Below are 27,290 nucleotides of genomic sequence, written 5' to 3' on the forward strand. Positions count from 1 at the left end.
TCACAGGAACATTTGGGGGGTTTGTAGGAACTCGCATTGATTGTTCAGCATCAAACTTCGTTTGTAGCGTAGCACACAGCTGCTAACTTTTGTCTGGGGGGGGGGGGGGCGTACAGCAGCAGGGTCACATGACCACAGCCTGTCGGTAGCCGTAGCGACGCCGGTTGTCGGTTTGATGTCGTTGTTGTTTGTATACCAGTGAAGTCCGACAGACAAACAACTTGTTACCAAAAAGGACTTTTCTTTTAGGCTTTACTTCTTTTTACGATGTGTTTTATAGAAATATTACTGAGAGCATAAAAACAATAACACTCATGTTGTGACACAACTCAACTCAGGGTTCACTTGCATTGTGGGAAAAAAGAGAATTTATGTGCCGCCGTTTATTTGTTTTCCTTAATGTGTAAAAGCAAAAGCAGGTTAAACAAAGCCTGTGTGTGTGTGTGTGTGTGTGTGTGTGTGTGTGTGTGTGTGTGTGTGTGTGTGTGTGTGTGTGTCTCTCCGTGTTAACCACCCAACCAACCTTAAAATGCCTTCATACAGAATCACACGCTGTGGTGAACAATCTCTCACACACACACACGCACACACACACACACACAGACACACACACAGCTTCAGAAAATGTCTCTAGGCGGCTCTGCTACACACAAACAGAGGAATAGTGTGATAATCTCAGTTATTAACACACACACACAAATATATATGTATGAAAAAGGATATAATGATATATGATGTAATCATTTCAGATTTGGGGTCACCTGATCAGTGAGACAAACTGTCATCCACAGCGGTGGCCAACGAGGCTCATGGGTAATGTAGTATCTGATGTCCGGGATGTAAAAGCCTTCCTCTAGAAGTCGAAGTATGACTTGGTTGTCTCCACGTTGGTGGAGGCGGGTTTGAAACAAAGGGTCAGATGATTACATTTAGTGGAAAGTAAACAAACAAACAAACGTGTTGTTTGTACAGTTGCTATTTTATGAAATACAAAGTTATCGATGTGAAACCATCAAGTTGTGTTGCTCCTGGTCCTTTCACCTCCATTCAGACCTTCTGTATTTAACAGTTGGCCGTTTTATTTTGAAAATGCCTGAAAACCTTCAGGTTGGAAACTTTGTGCGTCTCCTGCCCGCCGCTCACACCAGAAGAGAACCGGGACCGACGCACCTGGACCACAACGAGCTCGGCACACAGCTGCTCTGTGTGTGTGTGTGTGTGTGTGTAGGTGTGTGTGTGTCCCCGCATGGCGCACATTCCTCTCCAGAGGCAACACTTCCTACCTTGTTATTACCCACAAACCACCTGGCCGTCACCTGGATACCAGAGTGTGTGTGTGCGTGTAACGGAGCAGCTGACCCTCATCCTTAACACACACACACACACACACACACACACACTGATGAGGTCTCCCCCAGCAGCGTGAGACAAAGCCCCCCCTGCCTGTCCGTGGCACTCACTCAGTAGGTGGGTGTTGTACTTGCTGCTGTAGTAGTAAACGTCTTCGTAGCCTTCCTGGTAGTCGTCATCCGCCCGGTACCTCCTCCCTCGCCTCCTCCTGCTCAGCAGGCGCAACAGGGCCAGGAACCGCTCCATCACCCCCACCAGTACCGGGTCTTAGGTGGGCCGACCCGGGCCAGGCTAGGCTAAGAGCTCGCGGCAAAAACCAGCCGGCGAGCTAACGGAAAGCGTTATTCCACACGGAGGGATCAGGTTTCCTCCTCGCTGCTCTACACAAACACACCTCTGTGTGTCTCACACACACACACACACACACACGTCACACACTCACATGCTCTTTGTATTCTCTGCTCTATCTGCAGCTCTCCTCCTCTGCTCCCTGCTTCTTTGGGCTGTTGGTGCATCTATTCGGGCTCGTCCAATCACAGAGCTCGCAGCTTTCACACACACACACACGCCACTCCTTCACCTCAGCACTCCATGGGTGTGTGTGCGCACACTGTTAACGTGCACTTGAGTCAGCAGGGAGACGGGGCGAGCTTCCTGCCTTCATTGACTCCTTGCTTCCTTTGTTGCACCCTTCCTTCCTTTGTCAAAATGCTTCCTTCATTCCTTCCTCCCTCTATCCCTTTTTAATGTGTGTTTCCTTTCCTATCTTCCTCTTTGCTCACACACACACTTCATTTCAGTGAGGGGGAGGGGAGAGCTCTTCAGGCGCGTGTGTGCGTGTGTGTGTGTGTGTGTGTGTGTGTGTGTGTGTGTGTGTGTGTGTGTGTGTGTGTGTGTGTGTGTAAATTCCAGAGAGCGGTCTCTATCGACACTGAGGGAGAGGAAGCCAGACTAGGTGAGGGATGAAGAAGAAGACAAAGACAGGAGGATGAAAGTGGGAAGGAGACAAGGACAGATGAATAAGTACTAGGAGGCTATGAAAATAGTCATTGAATTTATGTTTTTGCTACCAAAGAAATGTGTTTTAATTTACTTTAATTGGACAGATAATCATTTCCATCAGTGAAAGCTGAACTATTATTAATGACAGGTATCACCAGGTATTCAGGGTCAAGAGCAAATGGAATCATCTTTGAGACCCAGACAGCAGAAATCCAGAATAAAGTTCAGAGTAGACAAACGGAACAAAAGGTGGTTGTTCCTCTTCATTAAGAGTCTCTAGATGAACACACTCCATGACGGACGTGAACTGATGGAGGGAAGGAGAACATTTAATCACAGATGTGAAAGGACTGTTGGGCTTAAGCCTTTAATATTTACACAAGAATAAATCTATTATTTACAGAGAGCTAGAGGTTTTATTCCACTTCCTGTTCCCTTGTCTCAAAGTCACTGTTGTTCTAACGAGAGAGATACAGCCATGTAGTCATGTGACCGTGGTGGAGGTCCTTCACAGTCTAACGTGTACTCTGTAGTCTATCTACAGGGGACCTGGTTGGTTGGTCTGAATGAGATCATCATCATCATCATCATCATCCTCCTCCAGCCTCTCTAATCCGTGCAGGCCGCTCACAGAGGCTCCACGCGGGGCCCGTTGGCCGAGGAGATAAGAACCGACTGTGATGTGAACACGAGAAGGAGAACCACAGGGGGCCAAGAGGCGGCTCACCCCGACGTTTAGACCCAAATGGAATCAAAGACTCCAACAGAATCGGCTGCCAAGCTTGGATCAGCCAGGAGAAGTGTTTTCACCCTGTTTGATGCAGATTAAACAGCCGAGCTGCACCGACCTCACATTTAAGCCTCTGAGGGGTCTCTCCTCTCCATCCAGAGCCTTCCGTGTACACAAATATTTACATATTTACCTTTCAATTAGTTAAGCAAAGATGATAAAATAGAAGAATAACTACTTTAACTACAATCTGAAGAATCCAAAAGACTTATTTTTTTCCTTAAACAAATATCTAAGCAACAATAATCAGAAAGACTTTTATTCTACTCTGTGACGTTTGTAAAGTGTGTGACGGTGAGATCTCACCTTCTATTTCTGAACATTCACAACACTTGATCTGCACCTCGGCACCACGAACAGTGCAAGAGAAGATCAACACAGGAACCATCACAGAGTCCCTCATCAGTGAGTTCATGTGGTTAAAGTCCCACAAAGAGACTGATGAATGTCACCATTATCAGTGTAAGGTCGTTAAAGTATTCTACTATTATATGTTCTATTGACAGCTTATTTACTGTGTGTGTGTGTTGGCATTTTTCCGTCAGCATTTCTGAGACAGCAAGGCATCATGGGATACGAGAAAGGGTCAAAGTTCAATCCACATACATCAAACATGACAGTCACTGTACACCCGGCAGACCAACTGTCACTCAGCGTGTCAGCTTCTGAGGTCAGAGGTCACAGGGTGTTTGTGTGTTTCCTGTCTGTTCATGGGCATGTGTGTGTGTGTGTGTGTGTGTGACCAACACAATAGCAGCTGCTCATCAAATACTCTCTCAGCCAATCAGGTCACAGCTCCCACGGCTCTGACACGTCTGAGCCAATCACTGTCAGCGCTGATCAACGACAGCTCAGCGGAGCTTCAACTTTAGGGAACCCGCCAGGGCGCTGTAGAGCGCGGTAACCACGGTAACCACGGTAACGATAACATCACAACTAGATCACCGTATTGTGTCAGATTCAATGTCTCGATTGGATGTTTTAGAGAATCAGCCTCAGAGGATCAGAGGACTTCGATTTGGTGAAAAGGCTGGTGGACAAAATAATGAAGACGCCTCATGTCTCTCTCGGGGAGTATTTTTAGTTTGTTCCTGAAATAAAACACACTCACAGAGCATTCAGGACGTGTGAAGACTCCTCAGAAGATGCAGATACATCATCAGACATTTAGTCATGGCTCCGCCCCCCTTTACCTGTGAGACGTCCTCGAGGGCTTCAAAGACCCACGAAGCTTCACACTGACGGTCGGGCAGAGTGTGTGTGTGTGTGTGTGTGTTTGCTGCTAAAAATGACAACCGTAAGCTGATTTGCATATGGCTCGGAGGCTCTGCACTTCGATTGGACGCCTAGTTGGTATGTACGCGTGGAGCGTGGAGAATCAGATTATACACACACACACACACACACACACACACACACACACACACACTATCCTCTCACTCCCCCTGCTTGTTGCTCAACAGAACTGCAGCCTTCAAAGACATCAGCACTCAGAAGGGAAAAAACACACATTTTAGACGCTTTAGAGGTGCAAGTGATGCTGCTGACTACCCATGATTCATTGGGGCAGGCGGACAGACAGAGGGACAGACTGTGATTGATGAATCCTGAGGGACAGTGAGACACACAAAGAGACCTAGAAACAAACTGAACAAAAGAGAGAGAGAGAAGTGAACGTATGGTCCTAATGGAGTGCTGAGTGGCTGACCTTGATTCCTAATGGACACACACACACACACACACACACACACACACACACACACACACACACACACACACACACACACACACACACACACACACACACACACACACACACACACACACACACACACACACACACACACACACACACACACACACACACACACACACACGAAGACGAGCCCCGGAGAGACGGGACAAGAATCTGGATTAAAGACACAACGCCTGCAGGAGTCCAACACAACACACAATTCAACACAATACAAACACTCAGAAACACTGATCAATAATACAGAACTCACTTCAGAAAACGTACAGACATTTTTAGTGATCATTTTAATGTAGGGTAAAATGATCACAATAATTTCTAATAATAATAATCATTCTTCAAAGATATTCATATCTTATTTAAGCAACAACAAGGTAAAAGATGATTTCGTTGAAGCATAAAGCGTTAAAAATGAACAACTGATGAATCAATTAACCGAGAATTAAACAAAAATGTCTTTAATCAAAGTTATATCTATTTTTTTCTTAGAAAAGCAATTTGTGATCAAACATTTAACTAAAATTCTCAAGAACATCTCTACGCGCTGCAGAAAAACCTTGAGAGTAAAAAGTAGAGAGAAGTGCTGCAGTGAGTCAGTGTGAACCCTGAGAACATGGAGGAAGGAACTGGGTTCTAATCCCAAAGCCTCGCTCACATGGATTAAATAATCAGCTGCTCTTCGTCCACCGGCAGCTCAAACATTTAAACATTTAAACATTGCTTAACGCCGGATTATTCTGCAATTAATTTATTCTGCTCAATAAAAAAAGCCCCGCTGGGTGGACCTGGAGGTTCTGTGCTCTGTGCTGGTTAGCGGCTAAAGACGATGTTCTCAGGTGAGGTTCAGGTGAGGTTAGTGTGATGTTCAATAGAAGATCTTAACCAGAGCGATGAGTTAGTCGTGGGCTGGGATTACCGTCACAGACGACCATCGTCATTGTTTGCAGAGATTATTCAATTCTGGCCTTCACAATAAGATGTCCTGGCCCAACTAGCACAATAAAAGCTCGTCACACCAGCGTTGCCGGACTTGTTCTCACTGCTTGCATTCGTTACTAATGAGAGATTTAGGGAAGCGTTATGTTTGTCTTCCACAGATATCGACTCCAGTGACACCACTTGAGGATGCGTGAGCTTCCTTTAAGGCCTCGTGCAACATCGATAAACAAATGCAGCGGCTGGGAGGCACGTGTTCAGCTCGGCTGCTTTTAAATATAAAAATAATATGATCATTTAGGCCCTTCGGCCTTAAGGGGACCAACGTGTGTGAGCTTTTGAAGGACAGTATCACAGAAACTTGGAAGTATTTTTTTCTCTCCACAGGTTTTAGTATCAAACCAACTGCTGACAGAGACACTGTGTGTGTGTGTGTGTGTGTCATTGTGTGTGTAACTGTTTCCTGGTAGTGTGACCATGCCGGGCTTATCCAAGTAGAAAATGAGTGTAAGTGTGTGATGCCAACAGCTTGGCGGTCCACCTGGACGCCACCCAAGGCTTTGTGTGTGTTGGTATGTAAATGTGTGTGTAAGTGTGTGTGTGTGGATGTCGGACAGTAATCAGGAGTCTATTTCCTGCTGAGAGATTGGAGGTAAATTTGGTTTCTTTTTTAATAATCTGGCTCCTGTCTTTTTAGGGTTACGTGTTTGAAGGATCGAGATTAAACCGACAGATTGAGGATCAGAAAAAAGAAGTTTAGGATAAGGTAAATATACTTTAAGGGTAAATGTACTTTAAGGGTAAAGGTACTTTAAGGACCGGGGTAAGGTACTAGGGGGGGGGGGGTAGTATAATGGCAGGAGAAACAGTGGGAAAATGTATGTGTGGAAACACACACACGGTCAGCAGTTTGTTTGAGCGAGAGAGGGACGATGTGAGGCAATACACACACACTCCCTTAAGACACAGTAACACACAGCATCACGAACACACACCCTGAAAGCCACACACACACACAGGTTTGCTCCAGTAATCCTGAGGACAAAGATGAGCTGAGTTCTGACATCAGCACCTCTTAAAGGACAGTGTGTGTGTGGGGGGGTGTGTGTGTGTGTGTGTGTGTGTGTGAGAGAGGCTTTCAGGGTGTGTGTTCGTGACGCTGTGTGTTACTCTGTGTCTTAAGGGAGTTTGTGTGTGCGAGTCTCAGCGGTGTCTCAGTATGTAAGTGTGTGTGTGTGTGTGTGTGTGACTGAGTGTGTGTGTGTGTGTGTGTGTGTGTGTGCCTCAGCTTGTGAACGTGTATTTCACAGTGTGTGTGTGTGTGTGTGTGTGTGTGTGTGCCTCAGCTTGTGAACGTGTATTTCACAGTGTGTGTGTGTGTGTGTGTGTGTGTGTGTGTGTGTGTGTGACTGTGTGTCTCAGCTTGTCAGCGTGTGTGTGTGTAAGTGTGTCTTTAAGCCATTTTCTCTGCTTCCAAGTCAAAAAGCTTAAAACGGTGCGATGATGTCATCCTGTGACACCCACTAACAGACACACACACACACACACTCCAGCTTGCTCATGTGCGTCACCGTTTAAGACTGAATTGGGTTGTATTCGATGATTTCTTATATTAAATAGGACTCTGCAGGCAGGGGGCACTTTATTGGGTGCAGCTGCACAACCTAAAGCGCCTGGCACTTTGAACCTCTAATGAACTGTTTCTACCTGAGTACCTGAAAGCAGCAGCTGATCGTGTTCCTCTCTGTTATTGAGGCTGTAAACGTCGTCTTGTTCACAAGAAGAAGAAAGTAAAAGAAAAGTAAAGCTATGACTGTATTAACGAGGCTGGAATGACGTATTATCAAAGAGAAACCAAAGGATTGTCTCATAGAGAACAAAGCTACTAAACACCTGAGCATCTGCAAGTGATGACAACGGATACTGTCATCGCCTCAGTTGGTTCTACTGCGTCACGCCAAATGATGCCGCCGCAAGGCATTGTGGGGCAGAATGACCTTCTTTTCTTTGGTGAAGGAACGTTTACTGCTGGAGGAGCTGCTAAAGGAAGCCTTCAGGCTGCTTTTCTCAGCAGAGGCATCTGACATCTTGAAGGACACTGAGGACCACTGGACCCCGGGTCTCCAGAGCCTGGAGCCACACAGGTGCTGGTCCCTTCTGGACCCGCTAGGTGACGAATCCGGGTCACGAACCTGTGAAATCTGTTTGAGGTTCTCAGTTTATTGCTCACGAGATGAGACATCTTATTTATTAACATGTATTATGAAATACAACTTGGATGAATAATGAAATAATGCTTTTACATCTACAGAGAAAAAATCTTCCTCTCCCAGGAGCAGTTATTAGTTTCTATAAATGTATCAATCAAACTATGTTAAGTGCTGAAAAACTCATTTGAAGAAGAAGCGATGAAATGCTACAAATGTAATAAAAACAATTGAAAGAAAACGACTGAAGAAAATATATAATTTAAGATGTAAGTAAATCAGTTGTATTTTGTGTTAATAACCAGCAAAGTAGCTTAAGATGTTAAATCATTAAAAGAGTGTCTTTTAAATCTTGTAGAAGAATACAGCCGCAGACTTAACCCTCTTGAGTAAAGGTACTTGGGGAGTACCTGTAGGAGAACCCACAGAAATACTGTTAGTAATAGTACGCGTCTCTCGTGTACATCTATTATTTACCTCACATCTATTTTTTCCTCCTCTCCTTCTGGATCGTCTCCTTGAACATCTGTTCGTCTGGTTTCCACCTCCTCGAACATCTAACGCTCTAACACATTGTTCTATTTACTCATTTTTTGTCAGTGAGAAACGTGGATCTGGAAGGATTACATCATCGTCTCTGTGGGAGCTCTACAGACGGGTTTACAGCTCGGAGGGTTTTCATCACTACGTTCAACATCCTCCCACTTATAAGGAGAACAGGAAGTGGACCCTGAGGCGCAGCAGGTCCCTCAATAAGCACCAAGTGCTGTCAACATTTAGGATTATTTATGCTCTTTAATCAACCAAAGAAAGATGTTTGTTTGCAGGTTTTAAGAGGGCGAGATGTTTTTTTGTGTTTTGTACATAATATCAGGGTGGGGGGGGGGGGGGGTTGGCTTCAAGCCGTTTAAACAAGAGCTAAAAATGGGTTTTGTGAATCCGACACCTGGTGTGGGAGGAGGATAAAACCCCAGCAGGTGTAGTTTAAGTGAGCGGTGACTCGTCTGTGGCTTTTTTTTAATCTATAAACCTGACATTTATTTGGTTAATATATAGAGCGTACAATAATACAATCCTAAATCAGAAAGTTAATTTATTTATGATAAAACATCTTAATGGAATTTAATCATCGAAGCAGAAGACGTGGTGGAAGAACTCAAATATTTTTATTTGAAATTACTGAAATAAAAGCAGTAAGAGAACTTAGATGTTGCAGCTGGTAAAGATAGAGCTAATTTTTTATTAATGACATGGATTGTTCAATAAAAAAAACATAAATTAGATGAGTTGATTATATTGCGTCTTTAATTATTTTATTTCAATAGTAAAAAGAATGAGTTGTAGCACAGGACAACGGTTAAAATGTAGTGCACTACAATAAAACAATTAAAAATCAATCTAATAAAGTACTTAACGAATATTTGTATTTATTAAATGTCCTCATATCCCTCCATAGATATTTAATCACACACCGCGTTATCTCATGTTAACGATTAGAGAGAACGCCTCACGGGAAGCTCTTCATCACACCATGACCAAACACTTCATCACACCATGACCAAACATTTCACCACACCTGACCCTGCAGCGTCACACACACCGGAGGGTCACGCATTTCACCGTAACACCGGTAGACACCGCAGCCCGGTGACGGTCGTCGTTAAAACACACACACACACGCGCACACACACACACACATACACATACACACACACACGGACACGGTTGACCAACACCGACCGTTGACCGGTTTGACCGTCGGTTAGCCTCGTTAGCAGCCCGCTTGCTAACTTGGTTCCCGGTAACCGGGGACCGTGCGCCTGACGAGGAGCACGTTAGGAGCCGGTAGCGTGAAACCACCGTAACGTCACAGTAACCTCACCCGTTGCGTCAGATTAACACGAGACAACGCACGCACGCACGCACACGCATTCGCACGGTATCAGTTACCAACTTTCACTGATTTCAAGGCAGTCCACGGTGTGCGCGCGACACTCTGCACACCGGCAATAATTAACTTAGTACACGCGCTCACACACACACGCGCGCGCACACGCGCGCGCACATGGACAGGTGTGTACTGAAATACACACTCGCCGGTCTGTGTGAGGTTCGGTCGAGTCTTACCCCCCTCCTGGTCCGGTTGGAGACAGGCCGGGATGTTTTTCTTCCAGCCGGGCATGATGCACCTCAGGGTGGATAGGGAGTCCAGGGCGGCCCGCTAGCAGACGCGCACCAGCAGCGGGAGCAGCCGAGACGGCAACATGGCTAGTTAGCTTTAGCTTCCGCTGCTGCACCACACAGGGATCCAGCTCCCCCCGCACTGAGCCACTCTCACGGGCACGCAAGCCCCCTCTCCCCCCCCTCTCTCCCTCTCTCTCTCTCCCTCTCTTTGTCTATGGCTCTCTACCCCTCCCCCTCTGTATCTCTACCCCTGGAGCCTCGTCGTGGTCTGTGGCAGAGAGAGAGCACCGTGCAGGTACCGGTCCAGCCTTTAGAACCAGAACCCCGCGGGCTGCTGTTTCCAGCAGTTTTGGCGGGTAAATTACATGCTAATTACTTGGATTTCTCAATGAAAAAATGGCATATTCGACCCTTTCAAAGTGTTTATGCCACAACTCTATTTACAGAATCCTCAAACATGCTCAAACTGTCTGGGTGGATATAAATATTATAATGTCAAATATTATATCTGTTTAAAGCAGAGATTGTGGTCTGAACCGAAAACGTCCCGCTCAAGTGATTTTTTTCAGGTCTGTAGGTATCGATGGTGATTTGAAATATTTACCTACAAATCAACTGTGTAAGTGTGTAAAACACACTGAAGTATTTAGGTAGTATTTAGCTAGTATTGTGACATGAGTGAAATATTAGCTTTCTCTTGTGCTGTCAGAGGAGAAAATGCTACAGCTAGCCAGCAGCTAGTTAGCTTAGCATTGAGCGAGGGGGAGAAGTCCAGTGTTTACATAAATCTCAAAATCATTAAGCACTTTTGCTTCAACTGTTTGCTTTTGGTGATTATGTCTCAAATATTATGTTAATGTTGCTCATTGAACACATTTGGAAGTAAAGGAAGTCCCTGCTAAACAAACATCACATTAAGATAATGTATTAAAAAACTATTAAATTATATAATCAAACCTGCATGTCTCTGCTTAGACCTCCAGACCACGACAAGAAGTATGTAAAAATGTAAATAGTATTATGAATAAACTTGTGCTGCTGTATTAAAGTACAGCAGAGGTGTTGACCTGGAGACCACACACACACACACACACACACACACACACACACACACACACACACACACACACACACACACACACACACACACACACACACACACACACACACACACACTGAAGTGGGGTTCCTGTCCTGACTTGCCTTTAAAGGAATTCACCCCCCCTCCTCATAACTCCACCCGGCTGTGGACTAAAGGGGAATTCTGCCATTTTCCAGCCTTTATTTGCTCCAGTTATGAAGGACAACAACGCTGCAGAAGAGTCACTAACATTTCTTCTGTCTCCAGGGCGGCTGCGACCTTTGACCCTTTTGCCTTCTGATCATGGAAGAGCTTTGTTGTTATAAAGTACAGAAACAATCTTTTACATGTACAGGAAAACCTTCAAATCCAATGTCTGTGTTCTTTACTTCATAAAACCTTCACACATTACATGTCTTCAACTTCATAGTAAACATTATTGTGTAAAAAGAAACATGACGTCTCATCTTAGTACAATATTAACCTCTGAGTTGTGAATATATAAATATCTATTAATCATATTTAAATGATGCATTCATATACATATATTTATATCTTATGTAAAATATAATATTCTATATATGAAATATAGACAAATATATGGATATGACACACATGTATTTACATACACAATTATTATAATTGTATATTATTCTTTATTATTATTATATAATTGTCCTGCAGAAGGTAAATGAATACATGTTTAACTGGACAAACAAACTGGGTTGTGTTCATGTTTTGACAGGTTCTGGTAAACAAACAAACAAAGTGGATCCACACCAGCAGGTTTCATTCATTGTGTGACAGCGACATTGATTAACTGACAGCCATCGCTGTTCCCCGCGGAGCGGAGGACGAAGAGGAGGAAGAGGAGGCACTGAAGTGGAAGGACGAGTCTCTGCAGGCAGGAGACACAAAGCACAGCGACTGACCTCCTTACGGAGGACTGTGGTTCTGTCAAAGGAATCCTCTGCTGAGGTTTTATTGTTCCACGACGTCGTCGGAGTGATTTAAGACCAACTTACTTCACACAAGACTTAATCAAATGTTCTGTTCATGTTGTTCATTGAAATAACCTGAAAACCAGACCCAGATCCTGCAGAGACCGGTCCACCGTGGACAGACCCAGATCCTGCAGAGACCGGTCCACCGTGGACAGACCCAGAGAAAGGTTCTCTAAAGAGACCCTTTGAAGAGACACCACCACTCATCTACCTTCATCTTCATCGTTATTCTCATCCTCCCACCACAGGTTTGTCATCGTCAGCTCACATCTTCAGATCTTTCTTCCTCACACCTTCGTCATCCTCCTCGTCCTCCTCTTCCTCCTCCTGATCCCAATCATAACCATGTCCTCGGAGACATCTGAAGAAGACTGCGTGTGTGTGTTTGTGCTGCAGCTGGAGGCTCATTTCAAAGATTACTGTCAAATGCTTTCAATGCATTAAAGCACACACACACACACACACACACACACACACACACACACAGACGCACACCAGAACCCCAGCATGCATATGTCAGCGGCTGCATTATGTGTCAACAGAGGCAGAGAGACGGAGCCTGGGGGTTTGTAAACATCCCACTCAACTGATCTGTGACTCATCTTACACACACACACACTTACACACTCGCACACATACACACACACACACACACTGAATGTATTCAAGCAGCGTGAATATCAAAATTCTCTGCATGTATGAAATGACTGTGTGTGCGTATGTGTGTGCATGTGTGTCTGAGTGTGTGCATGTGTGTGTGTGAGTGTGCATGTGTGAGTGTGTGCATGTGTGTGTGATTCAGTAAGCAGCAGAGGAGGATGTGCTCAGCGGCTACACACAGACAGACACACACAGATGTATGCAGTTGCATTCGATAATTCATCTGGTAAACAGGAAGTAGTTCTCTCAGGTTCTGTGAGGAAGCGTGTTGGCTGAGGAGGAGGTGATCGAATCAAACCAACCCAAAATCTCAAGGGTGACGGAGCCTTTGGTCTTTGATGAAAGTATTACAATAAATACTTTAAAGTATTTCGACTTGGGAGCCTGTGGAAAAAATACTGTATTATATATTTTTTCCATTAAAGACATATTTCAAGAAAAAAATATTATTGTTTATATGCATATTTGCAACAAGGAGATAACAAGTGTAATATATATGTGATGAATGCTCAAATATACATTTTAAATCACCCTGAAATGAAACCTAACGATTAAGTAAAAGTACGGTTACTTCAATGTTTTACTCAAGTGAAACTATACATTTATTTAATGATATAATATATTGTAATATATCTGTTACAGGATAGATTCCCACTGCAGTGAGAATACTTTTACAGGTTGATGATGATACTTGTATCCATCTGTGTATTAATATACCCGAATGTCTCCTTCACTTGTGAGAAGCTTCGTCTGATCTTCAAACCACATTCATGGACGACGTAAAGCAATCTCTTCATATAACAGTAATAAAAGAGGAAATAAACTCCTGTTTTAAAAAAAAAGTTGATTAAGAAGGATGTCACACTGTGTTATTGAAGTTTTTTCATAAGCGACTCAGCTGCTCGTTATAATTCTAGTAACAGTTTTATCTCTATAATTCCCCAAAATTGTAAATACATCCATCTCATTTGTGAAGCTGTGAATCTTTTGTGCCAAAAACATATAATTTCATTAAAGAGGCAGTTTGTATTTCAATCATTTACTTCACTTACTTACTTCTGTATCAAATGTTCTTACTTAGCAACATATTATTAATATATATATATATATATATATATATATTTTTAATTTGGTTATTCGTTCAATAATTGACTTTATTTTATAGTAGGATTTATTTTCTGTATTATTTAATGTCTTATTGTCACAAAGAAAAACAGCCTAAACTTTGACCTCCGACCCCACAGCGTCCCTGCTGCTAACCCCGCCCCTCTGCAGCGAGAGAACGGGAGCCCCATTCAAACAAACCAAACTCCGCGCCCCGGGATGCGACAGTTGCTGTAGTACGAGAGAAAGGCGGCAGCAGCAACAGCAGAAGAAACCACAAACACACACTTTACCTGAAGAATCGGACCACCGGGACCCGTCAGACACACGCACAGAGACGTAGACGGACACACACACACACACTGAGCGCTAGGAGCAGGCTAACAGCTAACAGCAACCGACATGGCGAGCGCCTCGTACCACATCTCCAACCTGCTGGAGAAGATGACTTCCAGCGACAAGGACTTCAGGTAACAATGGAAAACCCGGGAAAACGAAACCACCGGCCGGCTGCCGCTGCGAGCCCGAGCGGTGCTTCATCTTCCTCCTCCATGCTAGAGTCAGTCAGGCCTACGGTGCTGTCATGCTAACTGCTAGCCTGCCACCTGTCTGATCGTCGTCACGTCGCTAGCTGGTTGGCTAGCTGGCTAGTTGGCTAGTTGGCTAGTTAGCCAGCGGTATGCGTTAGCGTTCGATAGAAAAGCGGTTCAATCCCCACAGCGTTAAATGGCTGGTTAGCTCGCTGGTTAGCTGCACGTCATGCTAAACTGACAGCTGAGCTGCAGGTAAATAGCACCAGTTAGCAGTTAGCTTGCCTGTTTGACTGTAAGCTAACTAACTTTAAAAATGTTTTATATGTAGTATTTTATTGAAGACATTCCCTGTATTGTTATTGTATTGCGTACTACTAACATTAAAAACACATTATGATATTGTTAATTATTTACCATCTTTATTTGTTGTTAGGCTAGCTTACTAACTTCTGTCATGCTGCAAGCTAGCGTGATGTAGGCTAATCGTGTTGTGTCTGTGTCGGTATTCTCAGCGGTGCCTATTGGCGCTGTGGATTCAAACGAGATGTTAGCATCGCGGCTACCTGCTGCTGGTGGTGTACAGGGTCTGCTAACATGATGCCCCTGTGGGTGTATTAGCTGTGTGTGTGTGTGTGTGTGTGTGTGTGTGTGTTAGCATCGCTTGCTCAGGTGATGTCAACATGTAAACAGACTGGATCTGCAGTGGTGGAGGTAGTGGTCTGAAGTATTCCGATTATAACATCTGGAGCTGTCAAATGTCATCAAAACAGAAGAGCATAATATGACCCAGGGACGTATTGATTAATGCACTGACTACTGTAGCTGTATAAACTCTAATGGCCGGAATTGTGTTAATAAGAAGTAAATAATGAAGTAAAACAAACGTAAGTAGAACGGAATGGAAGTCAAATTATAAACGAGAATCGAGAAGGGTTTTATGTAAACAGTGTTGAGTGTTTGCTGCTTTTCTTTGTCTTTGTTGGTAGTGAATTAAAAACTTGTATATTGATTGTAACTGTTGGAGAGTTTGAGGAACTTGGTATAAACATATTCACTTTCGACAGTTTATTGATCAAAATATGAACAATAATTAAGAATTCATGAACTAATTTACTAAGTTTATTGATCATGCCAATTTTATAATTATATTATTATTATATATTAGTTTATCAACATTGTACCATTAAATTATTCATTTTCACTAGATTCAATTTTATCCATTTCTTAAATTTGATTTGGGAACCCAGAGAACTCAGGATCAATATTTTACTGTGTTTGTTTTTGGATTATGACAAAAACTATTTATTCATATTTAATGAATTGAGAAACAATTCAAACTTCCCCACGGTGTCCCATGACGGAAGAATCCTGCTGTGTTGGTGTCTTATTATTGAGCCGTAAATATTGGTTCAATCTGCAATTTGAGCAGCTGATGTTTCAACAGCGTTAACTTTAGAACGGCAGCTCGTTGCTTTTATTGTGAAAGTCTCCACATTGAAAAGCTGTTCCTGTTCCAATCTGAACTAGTTTAACATGTAGATGTTTAACATGTACAACTAAATAACATCTTGTTAGTAAAGAGCATCAAATTGCAATGAAAGCAGGTCATTTATTCCCTTAAACAAGCTCGTCCTCCTCCGCACAGCGAACCTGTGAACCCGTCGGACTTGTCGGCGTTTATCGAGTCCTGATCCGAGATCTGTAGCGACAATCGCACGGCGCCTTTAGGCGATGAATTCTCACCCACCGAGGGTACAAACATCACACATCATCATGTGTGTCTGCGCCGGACTCTCTCTGGGGAAGTCCTCCATCTCCATGGAAACGGACCAATCAGAATTAAAAGTAGAGTCAAACAAAATAACAACCATCAAAATACATGTTCTGTGATTTCGATATTCAAGCATTCACATATTTGCAGCCTCTCCTCTGCGTGTTCATTCAGTCTGATTTCTGGTCACGTGACTGTTGGTCTCAGATGAGTCCATGATGTTGTCATGGTTCCACTGAGGAGCTCACAATTGTTTTTAACCGACTGGTCAAAAGAAAGTGGTTTATTTGTGGAGAGATTTTAAATGAGACCAGTGGAATAAAATGAACTGGTGCCAAGAGGTCGACTGTTTGTCTTTTATATTCTGACCCGGTTGAGTTGACGAGCTCGTTACTCGTTTGTGTCCCTCTGCAGGTTCATGGCCACTAACGACCTGATGACGGAGCTGCAGAAAGATTCCATCAAACTGGACGACGACAGTGAGAGGAAGGTCCGTCTGCTCCGTTTCACTCGTCCGGTTTCCCCCCGGATCAAAGGCGGTATTGATCGATTGATGTGTTGATTGACAGGTGGTGAGGATGATCCTCAAACTGCTGGAAGACAAGAACGGAGAAGTTCAGAATCTGGCTGTCAAATGGTTAGAAACCGTTTTTTGTAACTTACTCACAGTGAGTTGGCCGTGTGTTGTGTTTTAATCGGTGGGTGCGTTTGATTTGCTCAGCCTGGGGCCCCTGGTCAGTAAGGTGAAGGAGTACCAAGTGGAGACGATCGTGGACACTTTGTGCACCAACATGCTGTCGGACAAAGAGCAGCTGAGAGACATTTCCTCCATCGGCCTGAAGACCGTGATCGGAGAGTTACCGCCTGCTTCTAGTGGTACAAATACACAAATACTACTGCTCCTTTAAGGAAAACACCGCCTGCTTCTAGTGGTACAAATACACAAATACTACTGCTCCTTTAAGGAAAACACCGCCTGCTTCTAGTGGTACAAATACACAAATACTACTGCTCCTTTAAGGAAAACACCGCCTGCTTCTAGTGGTACAAATACACAAATACTACTGCTCCTTTAAGGAAAACACCGCCTGCTTCTAGTGGTACAAATACACAAATACTACTGCTCCTTTAAGGAAAACACCGCCTGCTTCTAGTGGTACAAATACACAAATACTACTGCTCCTTTAAGGAAAACACCGCCTGCTTCTAGTGGTACAAATACACAAATACTACTGCTCCTTTAAGGAAAACACCGCCTGCTTCTAGTGGTACAAATACACAAATACTACTGCTCCTTTAAGGAAAACACCGCCTGCTTCTACTGGTTAAGTAGTGTATTCTTTGTTGTATCGATGTTGGATATATGAAGTTTTCCATTGATGACCATAATAATCAGATATTACTTACCACAGTATTACTGTTAGTTGTACTTTAAAGTACTACTACAACACCCACCACTGAGAAGCAGTAGTAGAAGTACTCTGTGTGTCTTAGGCTCCGCCCTCGCTGCCAGCGTCTGTAAGAAGATAACCGGGCGCCTGACGAGCGCCATCGCCAAGCAGGAGGACGTGTCGGTCCAGCTGGAGGCGCTCGACATCATGGCCGACATGCTCTGCAGGTACACTTCCATTGGATGCTGGGAATTACCCACAAGTCATTGCAATGTGGTGCCTAAACAATACGCTCCAAGAAGCCGGGTTGATCCGCCTCTCTCTCTGCAGGCAGGGGGGGCTGCTGGTGAACTTCCATCCCTCCATCCTCAGCTGTCTGCTGCCTCAGCTCACCTCCCCCAGACTGGCCGTCAGAAAGGTACCCCCCCCCCCCCCCCCCCCCCCCACAAGTAGATGTGTGTTCTTTACAACATGGCGCTCCTGGGGTCTAACATCATGTGACTGTTTCCAGAGGACCATCATGGCTCTGGGCCACCTGGTCATGTCCTGTGGGAACCTGGTCTTCATCGACCTCATCGAGCACCTTCTGGCGGAGCTCGGCCGCAACGACAACATGTCGACGACCAGGACGTACATCCAGTGCACGGCCGCCATCAGCCGGCAGGCGGGGCACCGCATCGGTGAGACGTACTGAAACGCAGTGTTCCCCTTTGTGTACACCTCATGTCTTCCATTGGTAAACACAATACTCACAGTATCTGTGTGTGTGTGGTACTTCAAAGTACTAGTACTAGCAGGATGGTGATTACTGGAAGAGAACGGTTTTGACTTCCTGTGCTGCCCGTTTTGTTTTTTCCCAGGAGAGTATCTGGAGAAGATTATTCCTCTGGTCGTAAAGTTCTGCAACATTGATGACGATGAGCTGCGGGAGTACTGCATCCAGGCCTTTGAGTCCTTCGTCAGGAGGTAACGCACACAGTAATACTGCTGGAGTACTTCCACCGACCTTCTAGCTTTAGGATTCTGACCACGTGGTTCGGCGCAGGTGTCCTAAAGAAGTTTACCCCCACGTTCCCACGGTCATCTCCATCTGCCTGCGCTACCTGACCTACGACCCCAACTACAACTTCGACGACGAGGACGAGGACGACAACGCCATGGACGCCGAGCAGAACGACGAAGACTACCAAGGTACGCCGTCCTCCAAAGACGCACTCTGAGCTCTGTGTGAACGTCCTCTGAACGAGGCGGTGTCTCTGCGTCCAGGCAGCGACGACGAGTACAGCGACGACGACGACATGAGCTGGAAGGTCCGCCGGGCCGCCGCCAAGTGTTTGGACGCCGTCGTCTCCACCCGCCACGAGATGCTGCCCGAGTTCTACCGCTCCGTGTCCCCGGCGCTCGTCTGTCGCTTCAAGGTACCGCCGATGCTCCGCCTCATCGAAAGAATTGCGGTCTTTACTTAAGAATTGATTGCACTAAACCCCGCCCCCCCCACGCTCTACTGACCCATGTGACCCCCGCTCCCCAGGAGAGGGAGGAGAACGTGAAGGCGGATGTTTTCCACGCCTACCTGTCGCTGCTCAAACAGACCCGACCGGCTCAGAGCTGGCTGAGCGACCCGGACGCCATGGAGCAGGGCGACACGCCGCTCACGATGCTGCAGAGCCAGGTGACGTAGCGAGAACAGGAAACCCTTCGTGCCACCGCCGTCCTCTCCGTCCCTCACGCTCCGTCAATGTCTCTCCGCCTGCAGGTGCCCATGATCGTCAAAGCGCTCCACAAGCAGCTCAAGGAGAAAAGTGTCAAAACCCGCCAGTGTTGTTTCAACATGTTGACGGAGCTGGTGAACGTGCTCCCCGGAGCCCTGACGACCCACATCCCAGTACTCATACCAGGTACTACTACCAGTAGTACTACCTATATCACCATATACGAGTGTGTGCAGACCGACTAACTGCGTGTCACATGGGTCAGAGGATGCTTATTGGCTGAAACCTGAAGCCAGTAGTGATGCAGTGTTTGGCTTCCAGGTATCATCTTCTCTCTGAACGACAAGTCGAGCAGCTCCAACCTAAAGATCGACGCCTTGTCCTGCCTCCACGTCATCATGGTCACGCACCCCGCCCACGCCTTCCACGCCCACGTCCCCGCCCTCGTCCCGCCCGTGGTGGCTTGCGTGGGAGACCCCTTCTACAAGATCACCTCCGAGGCCCTGCTCGTCACCCAGCAGCTCGTCAAGGTGGGAATCCAACCGCAACCTGTGAGGGGGGGGGCCTCCTTGACCTCTCTGCACTGTGACATTTTACCGTTTCTCGCTCTTTGCCTCCAGGTGATCCGACCTCTGGACAACCTATCGGAAGCCTCTGACAGCTTCGACCCCTCCCCCTACATCAGCGACCTGTTCACCTGCACCATCAAACGCCTGAAGGCCGCCGACATCGACCAGGAGGTCAAAGAGCGAGCCATCTCCTGCATGGGCCAGATCATCTGTAACCTAGGTAACCGCCGCCCGTTGGTCGCAGCGGTGCAACTTCGGTGTGTGTGTGTGTGTGTGTGTGTGTGTGTGTGTGTGTGTGTGTGTGTGTGTGTGTGTGTGTGTGTGTGTGTGTGTGTGTGTGTGTGTGTGTGTGTGTGTGTGTGTGTGTGTGTGTGTGTGTGTGTGTGTGTGTGTGTGTGTGTGTGTGTGTGTGTGTGTGTGTGTGTGTGTGTGTGTGTGTGTGTGTGTGTGTGTGTGTGTGTGTGTGTGTGTGTGCGCGCGCGCGTCTGACTGACTGCATCTCACTTTGTGGTCGTCAAGGCGACCGTCTGCCGGCTGAACTTCCGGGAACGCTGCTGATCTTCTTGGAGCGCCTCAAGAACGAGATCACCCGGCTGACCACGGTGAAAGGTAAGCCCCGCCCTCCTGCGCCCCATTAGCACCTGTTTTATGAACAAAATATAGTTCAAAGAGGAATGCATCATTACTGCCGTAAGCGGATAATTAAAACCATCAGATGGTTTCTTTCATCCGCCTGTTTTGCATAATCAAAACACGAAGAACACAAACTTTTCCTCTTCTAATTTATGTTTCACATGTAAACCGTTGTGTCCACGTCCCGCTTTAAATATGGGGCGGGTATCCCAGCATGCATTTCACTTAAAATAAGATAAAAACTTGATGATGATTTCATGAAGAGATTTCCTGGTGTCTCTAGCATTTTGAAAGCTAATCATTTTTACTCATGTTTGGAACAAATTCCAAACAAAATCATTTTACTATATTATAAATATATTTAATAATATTTTTCTTTATTCTGATCTGCAGCTCTCACGCTGATCGCCGGCTCTCCGCTGAAAATTGACCTGAGGCCGGTTCTCCCCGACGCCGTTCCCATCCTCGCCTCCTTCCTCCGCAAGAACCAGCGCGCCCTGAAGCTCTGCACGCTCGCCGCTCTGGACATCCTGCTCAGGAACTACAGGTACACAAGCACACGCCGCCCCGCCCACTGCTCCTCCACTTCCTGTCTAACGCCCGCCTGTGCCTCCTCAGCTCGGCGGTGACCCCCGTCATGGTGGACGCCGTGCTGGCCGAGCTGCCCCCCCTCATCTCGGAGAGCGACATGCACGTGTCCCAGATGGCGCTGAGCTTCCTGTCCACGCTGGCGGTGACCCACCCGTCCTCGCTGGGGCAGCTGAGCGGAGGGAGCATCCTCCAGCAGCTCATCGCGCTGGTTCGATCCCCGCTGCTGCAGGGCGGAGCGCTCGCCGCCATGCTCGACTTCTACCAGGTACCGAGGGGGGGGCACATACCCCATATACACACCTACACCTAGAGATGAGAAAAGGAAATACAAAATACACATTTAAAACAGTTAAATATGTAAAATTGATCCAAATATAAAATTTAGCCACCAGAAAGCAGAGTATGTGCTAAACGTTGCTCCTGTTCAGGCTCTGGTTGCCACGGAGACGTCCGGGCTGGGCTACATGGACCTGCTGCGGATGCTGACGGGTCCCGTCTACTCCCAGAGTGCCGCTCTGCCTCACAAACAGGCCTACTGCTCCATCGCCAAGTGTGTGGCCGCTCTGACCAGAGCGTGTCCCGCCGAGGGCCCCGCCGTGGTGGGGCAGTTCATCCAGGTGAGCCCCCCCCCCCCCCCCTGGAAATAGTTGCTGCTGGTACATGTAACTTTCTGAGACCGGAGATGGATCGATAGTACAGCAGGTGACCAAGTGCTTCTCTTTGTTCTCAGGACGTGAAGAACAGCCGCTCCACGGACTCCATCAGACTGCTCGCCCTGCTCTCATTGGGCGAGGTGGGACACCACGTGGACCTGAGCAGCCAACCGGAGCTCAAGACGGTCATTCTGGACGCGTTCTCGTCCTCCAGTGAAGAGGTAAGTGGCTCTCAGACCTTCTCAATGAATATAGCCTGATATCATGCTACACAATATTTATTTTGTTTCTATTTTACAGCTCATAATGCAGTTAAAATTACAGCAGAAATGATTTAAATAATGAATCAGCGGATTGACAGAAAACGTGTTTTGAGACACAGTGATGGATGAATAATAATTGATTTACTGCAGGAATGTAGAGATATTTACGTCCGTGTGTCTCAGGTGAAGTCGGCTGCCTCCTACGCGTTGGGCAGCATCGCGGTGGGGAATCTTCCGGAGTATCTGCCTTTCGTCCTGCAGGAGATCTCCTCCTCAAAGAGACAGTACTTGCTGCTGCACTCGCTCAAAGAGATCATCAGTAAGAGCAGCTCAAACACACTGTGTGTGTGTGTGTGCGCGTGTGTGCGTGTGTGTTAACCTGTTTGTGTCTGTGTGGAGGTTCGGCGTCAGTCTCCGGCCTGAAGCCGTACGTGGAGTCGGTTTGGACTCTGCTGCTCAAACACTGCGAGTGTCAGGAGGAAGGAACCAGGAACGTGGTGGCCGAGTGTCTCGGCAAACTGACGCTCATCGACCCCGAAACCCTGCTGCCCCGCCTCAAAGGATACCTGCTGTCAGGTAATCGATAGTCAATAAACCCTGCTGCCCCGCCTCAAAGGATACCTGCTGTCAGGTAATCGATAGTCAATAAACCCTGCTGCCTCGCCTCAAAGGATACCTGCTGTCAGGTAATCAATAGTCAATAAACCCTGCTGCCCCGCCTCAAAGGATACCTGCTGTCAGGTAATCAATAGTCAATAAACCCTGCTGCCCCGCCTCAAAGGATACCTGCTGTCAGGTAATCGATAGTCAATAAACCCTGCTGCCCCGCCTCAAAGGATACCTGCTGTCAGGTAATCAATAGTCAATAAACCCTGCTGCCCCGCCTCAAAGGATACCTGCTGTCAGGTAATCAATAGTCAATAAACCCTGCTGCCTCGCCTCAAAGGATACCTGCTGTCAGGTAATAAATAGTCAATAAACCCTGCTGCCCCGCCTCAAAGGATACCTGCTGTCAGGTAATCAATAGTCAATAAACCCTGCTGCCCCGCCTCAAAGGATACCTGCTGTCAGGTAATACGTGGATCAATAACCATTTAAATGGACATATTCTATTCTAAATAAGCAACTAAATCATCTGATCAATACCCTGTAGATATCACCGTTCAATAGGTATATGTTTATCTTTGTATTGGTACCAAACTGACTGATCATGACATAATCAATACATACGTGTATAGTGACCCAGACCCTCAAAATGTCAGCTGATCAGACGCCAGGTAATCGTCAGCTGATCAAGTTTTATAAAAATAAAAAAACCTCCACCCAATCGGCACGTCAAGGCCCACCCCTCAGCTACAGCCAGCCAATCAAATGGCCTCATTCTTTTCATTGGTTTAAAGACTTGACTCCTGTTACTTGAGTTTGAGGTTTGTGAAATATTGATTGTGCAGGTTCGTCGTACGCCAGGAGCTCCGTGGTAACGGCGGTGAAGTTCACCATCTCTGATCAGCCGCAGCCCATCGACCCGCTGCTCAAGAACTGCATCGGTAAACATTCTGATCGACCTATTGATTATTGATTTCCACTGAAATATCAGCAAAACATTGAAGACGGATTTATTAGTTTAATTTAATCTCACTTGCTATATTTTTGAGTTACTTGAAACATTAGCTGAAGTTCTGCTTCACTCACCCCGTCCTTCTCCCCCCCCCCCTCAGGTGACTTCCTGAAGACGCTGGAGGACCCCGACCTCAACGTGCGCCGCGTTGCCTTGGTGACGTTCAACTCGGCCGCCCACAACAAGCCCAGCCTGATCCGGGAGCTGCTCGACTCGGTTCTGCCCCAACTCTACAACGAGACCAAAGTCCGGAAGGAGCTGATCCGAGAGGTGAGGACGCCACGGCGTGCGCGGGCTGGGCAGGCGTGGCGTGGATTGGTCGGTGGCTAAGTGTGCGTGTGCAGGTGGAGATGGGCCCCTTCAAGCACACGGTGGACGACGGGCTGGACCTCAGGAAGGCGGCGTTCGAGTGCATGTACACGCTGCTGGACAGCTGCCTGGACCGGCTCGACATCTTCACCTTCCTCAACCACGTGGAGGACGGGCTGAAGGACCACTACGACATCAAGGTGGGCGGAGCCAGTCCCAGGACACGCCCTCAATGAATGTTTATTCCAGCCACCGGGGGGCGGTGCAGCCAATTGGACATTTTTTGGGGGCGGTTGTGTTTTTTTTCCTTTTAAGACCTTTTATGATTAGAACTGAATAAATCTCACCCCCCGCCCCAAATGGCTCCTATGAAAGCACAGGAGAGGGAAGGCCCCCACTCGTTAACCAGCGGCCCTCTGGTCGCCAGGGCAACGGCGTCACTGCTCAAATACAGGGGATACGATCAGGGGAGAGATGATGGTGGTGGTCGTCCCTTTAGATGCTGACCTTCCTCATGCTGCTGTTGGTGGTGATGATGATGGTTTTTGATGATGATGATGATGGTGGTGGTGGTCGTCCTTTTAGATGCTGACCTTCCTCATGCTGCTGTTGGTGGTGATGATGATGGTTTTTGATGATGATGATGATGATGGTGGTGGTCGTCCTTTTAGATGCTGACCTTCCTCATGCTGGCCCGGCTGTCGTCTCTGTGTCCCAGTGCCGTCCTCCAGAGACTGGATCGACTGGTGGAGCCGCTGAGAGCCACCTGCACAACTAAGGTAGACCTGCACCAGTAAACCCCATCGGGGGGGGGGGGGGGGGTGTATTTAATCAGAGTCCTTTAACATCCTCGTTGTTGGTATTTGTTGTGTAGTAGATGTAAGACGTGGAAATACTGCGGCCCGTGTCTCTGCAGGTGAAGGCGAATTCGGTGAAGCAGGAGTTTGAGAAGCAGGATGAGTTGAAGCGGTCGGCCATGCGAGCCGTCGTGGCGCTGCTGACGATCCCCGAGGCCGAGAAGTCGCCGCTGATGTCGGAGTTCCAGTCGCAGATCTCGTCCAATCAGGAGCTGGCGGCCATCTTTGACTCCATCCAGAGGGACTCCAGCTCCGCCAACATGGAGTCCATGGACACCAGCTAAGAGCGACGGACAAACGCATTCCCCATGATGCAACACGCCCCCCCCACCCCCACCCCTCTTATTACTGCCCCCCTGCTGCTGGAGCGCAAACCCTGCAGCATGTTCCCATAACAGGACACGCACACACACACACACACACACACACTTACACTTAGTGACACACCTAGTAACGATGTTCCATGATGCATTGCACTGAAATCGGCTGTGGGAAAAGAAGGAAGCAGACTGACGAACCGTGAAAACTCACACGGACAAAATCAAAGAACAAAAAAAGAAAAAGATGTTCAATCTGAGGCTTGGAAGCTCCTCCCCCTTCCTGTTTGTGTTTACTTGCGAGGCCGTCTGATTGGCTGATCTCCCTGTTCGTCTTTTCTTTTGGGGTTACTCCAGAAAGTTCCACAGGTGCTGTGCTGTAACCTGATTGGACGCTGCTGAGTGACTGACAGTTGGCCTGTTATCAAAACTGACCAATGGGATAACGGCCTTTTATTGGCTGAAGCTGTGGTGACCAATGGGAGAAGACCTCTCTGTTTGGTCTGTTATTTTTTGTGAACGATGTTGGCAACCAATAAGATGTTTAAGTAGGGGTGTGTGGGGCTGAGTGCGATAACGGGTGGGCGGGGTTTTTACAGTTTGTGGACCAATCAGCTTTCTTTGTTTCCCCCTGATTCAGTAGCCCCGCCCCCTACTCCCTTTGCTCCTTTGGAGGGAGGAGGGGACAGATTATTGGACCAGGTTTCCATCTGACCCAGCTGGATTTGGACCGCTGTGATGTCCGTTGCCACGGTAACGCGATGCCCATTCAGTCTGACCGGTTTCGTTCTCTGTGCTCCTGGTCTGGTTTTGATCTGGCGAAACCGGTTTGGTCCGGTCGGGACTCTCCACTGTTGTTTATCGCCCAAGAGAAATAAAAAAGGGTCCATTTCTGCCTGGCTTCCTCCTTCCGTCTCATTTCTTCTTGTGTCGCGTCATGCGAGCAGCGAGAGGCTTCGGCTCTGAGCACCTTCACGCAGGCGTGAGACAAATAGACCTTGATAAATGACAAAGTGCCTTCAGTGTGATAATCATCCGGTTATTTCCATCCACAATAAACAGTTTGACATTTCATGAAAACTAAAGTCCTACAGTATGTCTTCCCTTGATATTAAATTGATCAGTGTGTAAATATAAATACATGTAATAAGTAACGAACAATTTGCGCACTGAAAATCTAAAGTGGGGTTATGAATTATGCCAAACTGTACTTCTACCAGAGATGTGTGAAAGTATGAGGTGAAGTCCAGGAGCAGCAGAGGGAGCCAGGACGCAGTTCTCCTCACCACCCAGCAGGGGTCCTGGTGCACTTTGATGTGATCAATCCAAACCACTTCCTGTCCAGGCGGCAGAGCGCCGCTCTGACTGGACGATGGTGACCCCCGTCGGGGCGGCAGACCAAAGGGGGGACGCTCTTTGGTCTCCTAGCAACGGCTGAACTGCTGCGTTTATTCTCCTCTTTGAGATGCAGTGATTCTGTTTGCAGGTAGAAACTCTCACTGATTGTAATGAATGTTCCTAAAGCTTTTATTCAGAAACATTCACATCACTTTTTGTCTTAATGTCCCTGTAAGGCCTTTACTTTGAAATGAAGATGAGATATTTGTTAATTGCTGTTTCTAATTATTCAAAATCACTATCAATCAGTTTCCCATCAAAGCTTAATACTACATTTTTATATACGTGTATGTGTATATATTTAGTTCTCACTTGTATTCAGATTTTAATTGAAATTGGCACTAATTCATTATTTCTTCAAATGAAGTATACTCAACTTAACTTTTTTGACTTTCTAATCTAATCTGAAAGGTTTTGTTTTCATGACAAACAGTGTAGAAAACCCTCTTAACTGTCCTAAATAAACTCTTTAAAGTCCCGAGGTTCTCACAGAACTTGTGATGATGTCATCGATGTGGGTTCAATAGTTCATGCAGACGGAACCTGGGTCACATTTGACTGTTGTGCTGATAACACATAACACTTTTACACTTTTACTTTGTTG

General features: G+C 46.6%; 2 protein-coding genes across 4 annotated transcripts in view; one reads left to right on the plus strand and one right to left on the minus strand.

Moving 5' to 3' along the window:
- Positions 1 to 10,370, minus strand: part of grip1 (glutamate receptor interacting protein 1) — a 33,958-nt gene extending 23,588 nt beyond the window's left edge. Inside the window, exon 1 of one of the 2 annotated variants that reach the window (XM_037460851.2) lies at positions 10,166 to 10,370. In XM_037460851.2, coding sequence (XP_037316748.1) covers positions 10,166 to 10,220 — 55 coding nt within the window. In that variant the 5' untranslated portion in view covers positions 10,221 to 10,370. Of the gene's footprint in view, positions 1 to 1,460; positions 1,852 to 10,165 lie in introns of those variants that run through there. The other variant, XM_037460849.2, reaches the window with a different exon arrangement.
- A 3,842-nt stretch (positions 10,371 to 14,212) lies between these two features.
- cand1 (cullin-associated and neddylation-dissociated 1) lies at positions 14,213 to 26,877 on the plus strand. Of its 2 annotated transcripts, XM_062559119.1 has the most exons (26): positions 14,213 to 14,541; positions 16,790 to 16,865; positions 16,945 to 17,012; positions 17,097 to 17,251; positions 17,870 to 17,993; positions 18,097 to 18,184; positions 18,278 to 18,446; positions 18,627 to 18,732; positions 18,812 to 18,957; positions 19,033 to 19,184; positions 19,298 to 19,438; positions 19,523 to 19,664; positions 19,800 to 20,008; positions 20,099 to 20,267; positions 20,567 to 20,656; positions 21,074 to 21,227; positions 21,299 to 21,536; positions 21,700 to 21,888; positions 22,002 to 22,145; positions 22,371 to 22,506; positions 22,587 to 22,763; positions 23,639 to 23,734; positions 23,906 to 24,075; positions 24,150 to 24,314; positions 24,786 to 24,893; positions 25,031 to 26,877. In XM_062559119.1, the coding sequence occupies exons 1-26, from the start codon at positions 14,474 to 14,476 to the stop codon at positions 25,253 to 25,255; spliced, it is 3,705 nt and encodes a 1,234-aa protein (XP_062415103.1). In that variant the 5' UTR covers positions 14,213 to 14,473; the 3' UTR covers positions 25,256 to 26,877. The 2 variants fall into 2 exon arrangements, with proteins under 2 accessions (XP_062415103.1, XP_062415104.1); XM_062559120.1 differs by lacking the exons at positions 24,786 to 24,893; positions 25,031 to 26,877 and adding an exon at positions 24,614 to 24,761.
- Positions 26,878 to 27,290: the final 413 nt, after the last annotated feature.

The sequence above is a fragment of the Pungitius pungitius genome, chromosome 2, assembly GCF_949316345.1.
Source record: "Pungitius pungitius chromosome 2, fPunPun2.1, whole genome shotgun sequence".
Lineage (NCBI taxonomy): Eukaryota > Metazoa > Chordata > Actinopteri > Perciformes > Gasterosteidae > Pungitius > Pungitius pungitius.

What these genes read in the sequence shown, in the direction of transcription:
- cand1 (XM_062559119.1), top strand. Translation starts at nt 14,474, where the DNA reads ATGGCGAGCGCCTCGTACCACATCTCCAACCTGCTGGAGAAGATGACT. An exon ending in GAACGACGAAGACTACCAAG is followed by an intron (nt 18,958 to 19,032) that starts GTACGCCGTCCT and finishes CTCTGCGTCCAG; the next exon opens with GCAGCGACGACGAGTACAGC. An exon ending in CGCTCGTCTGTCGCTTCAAG is followed by an intron (nt 19,185 to 19,297) that starts GTACCGCCGATG and finishes CCCGCTCCCCAG; the next exon opens with GAGAGGGAGGAGAACGTGAA.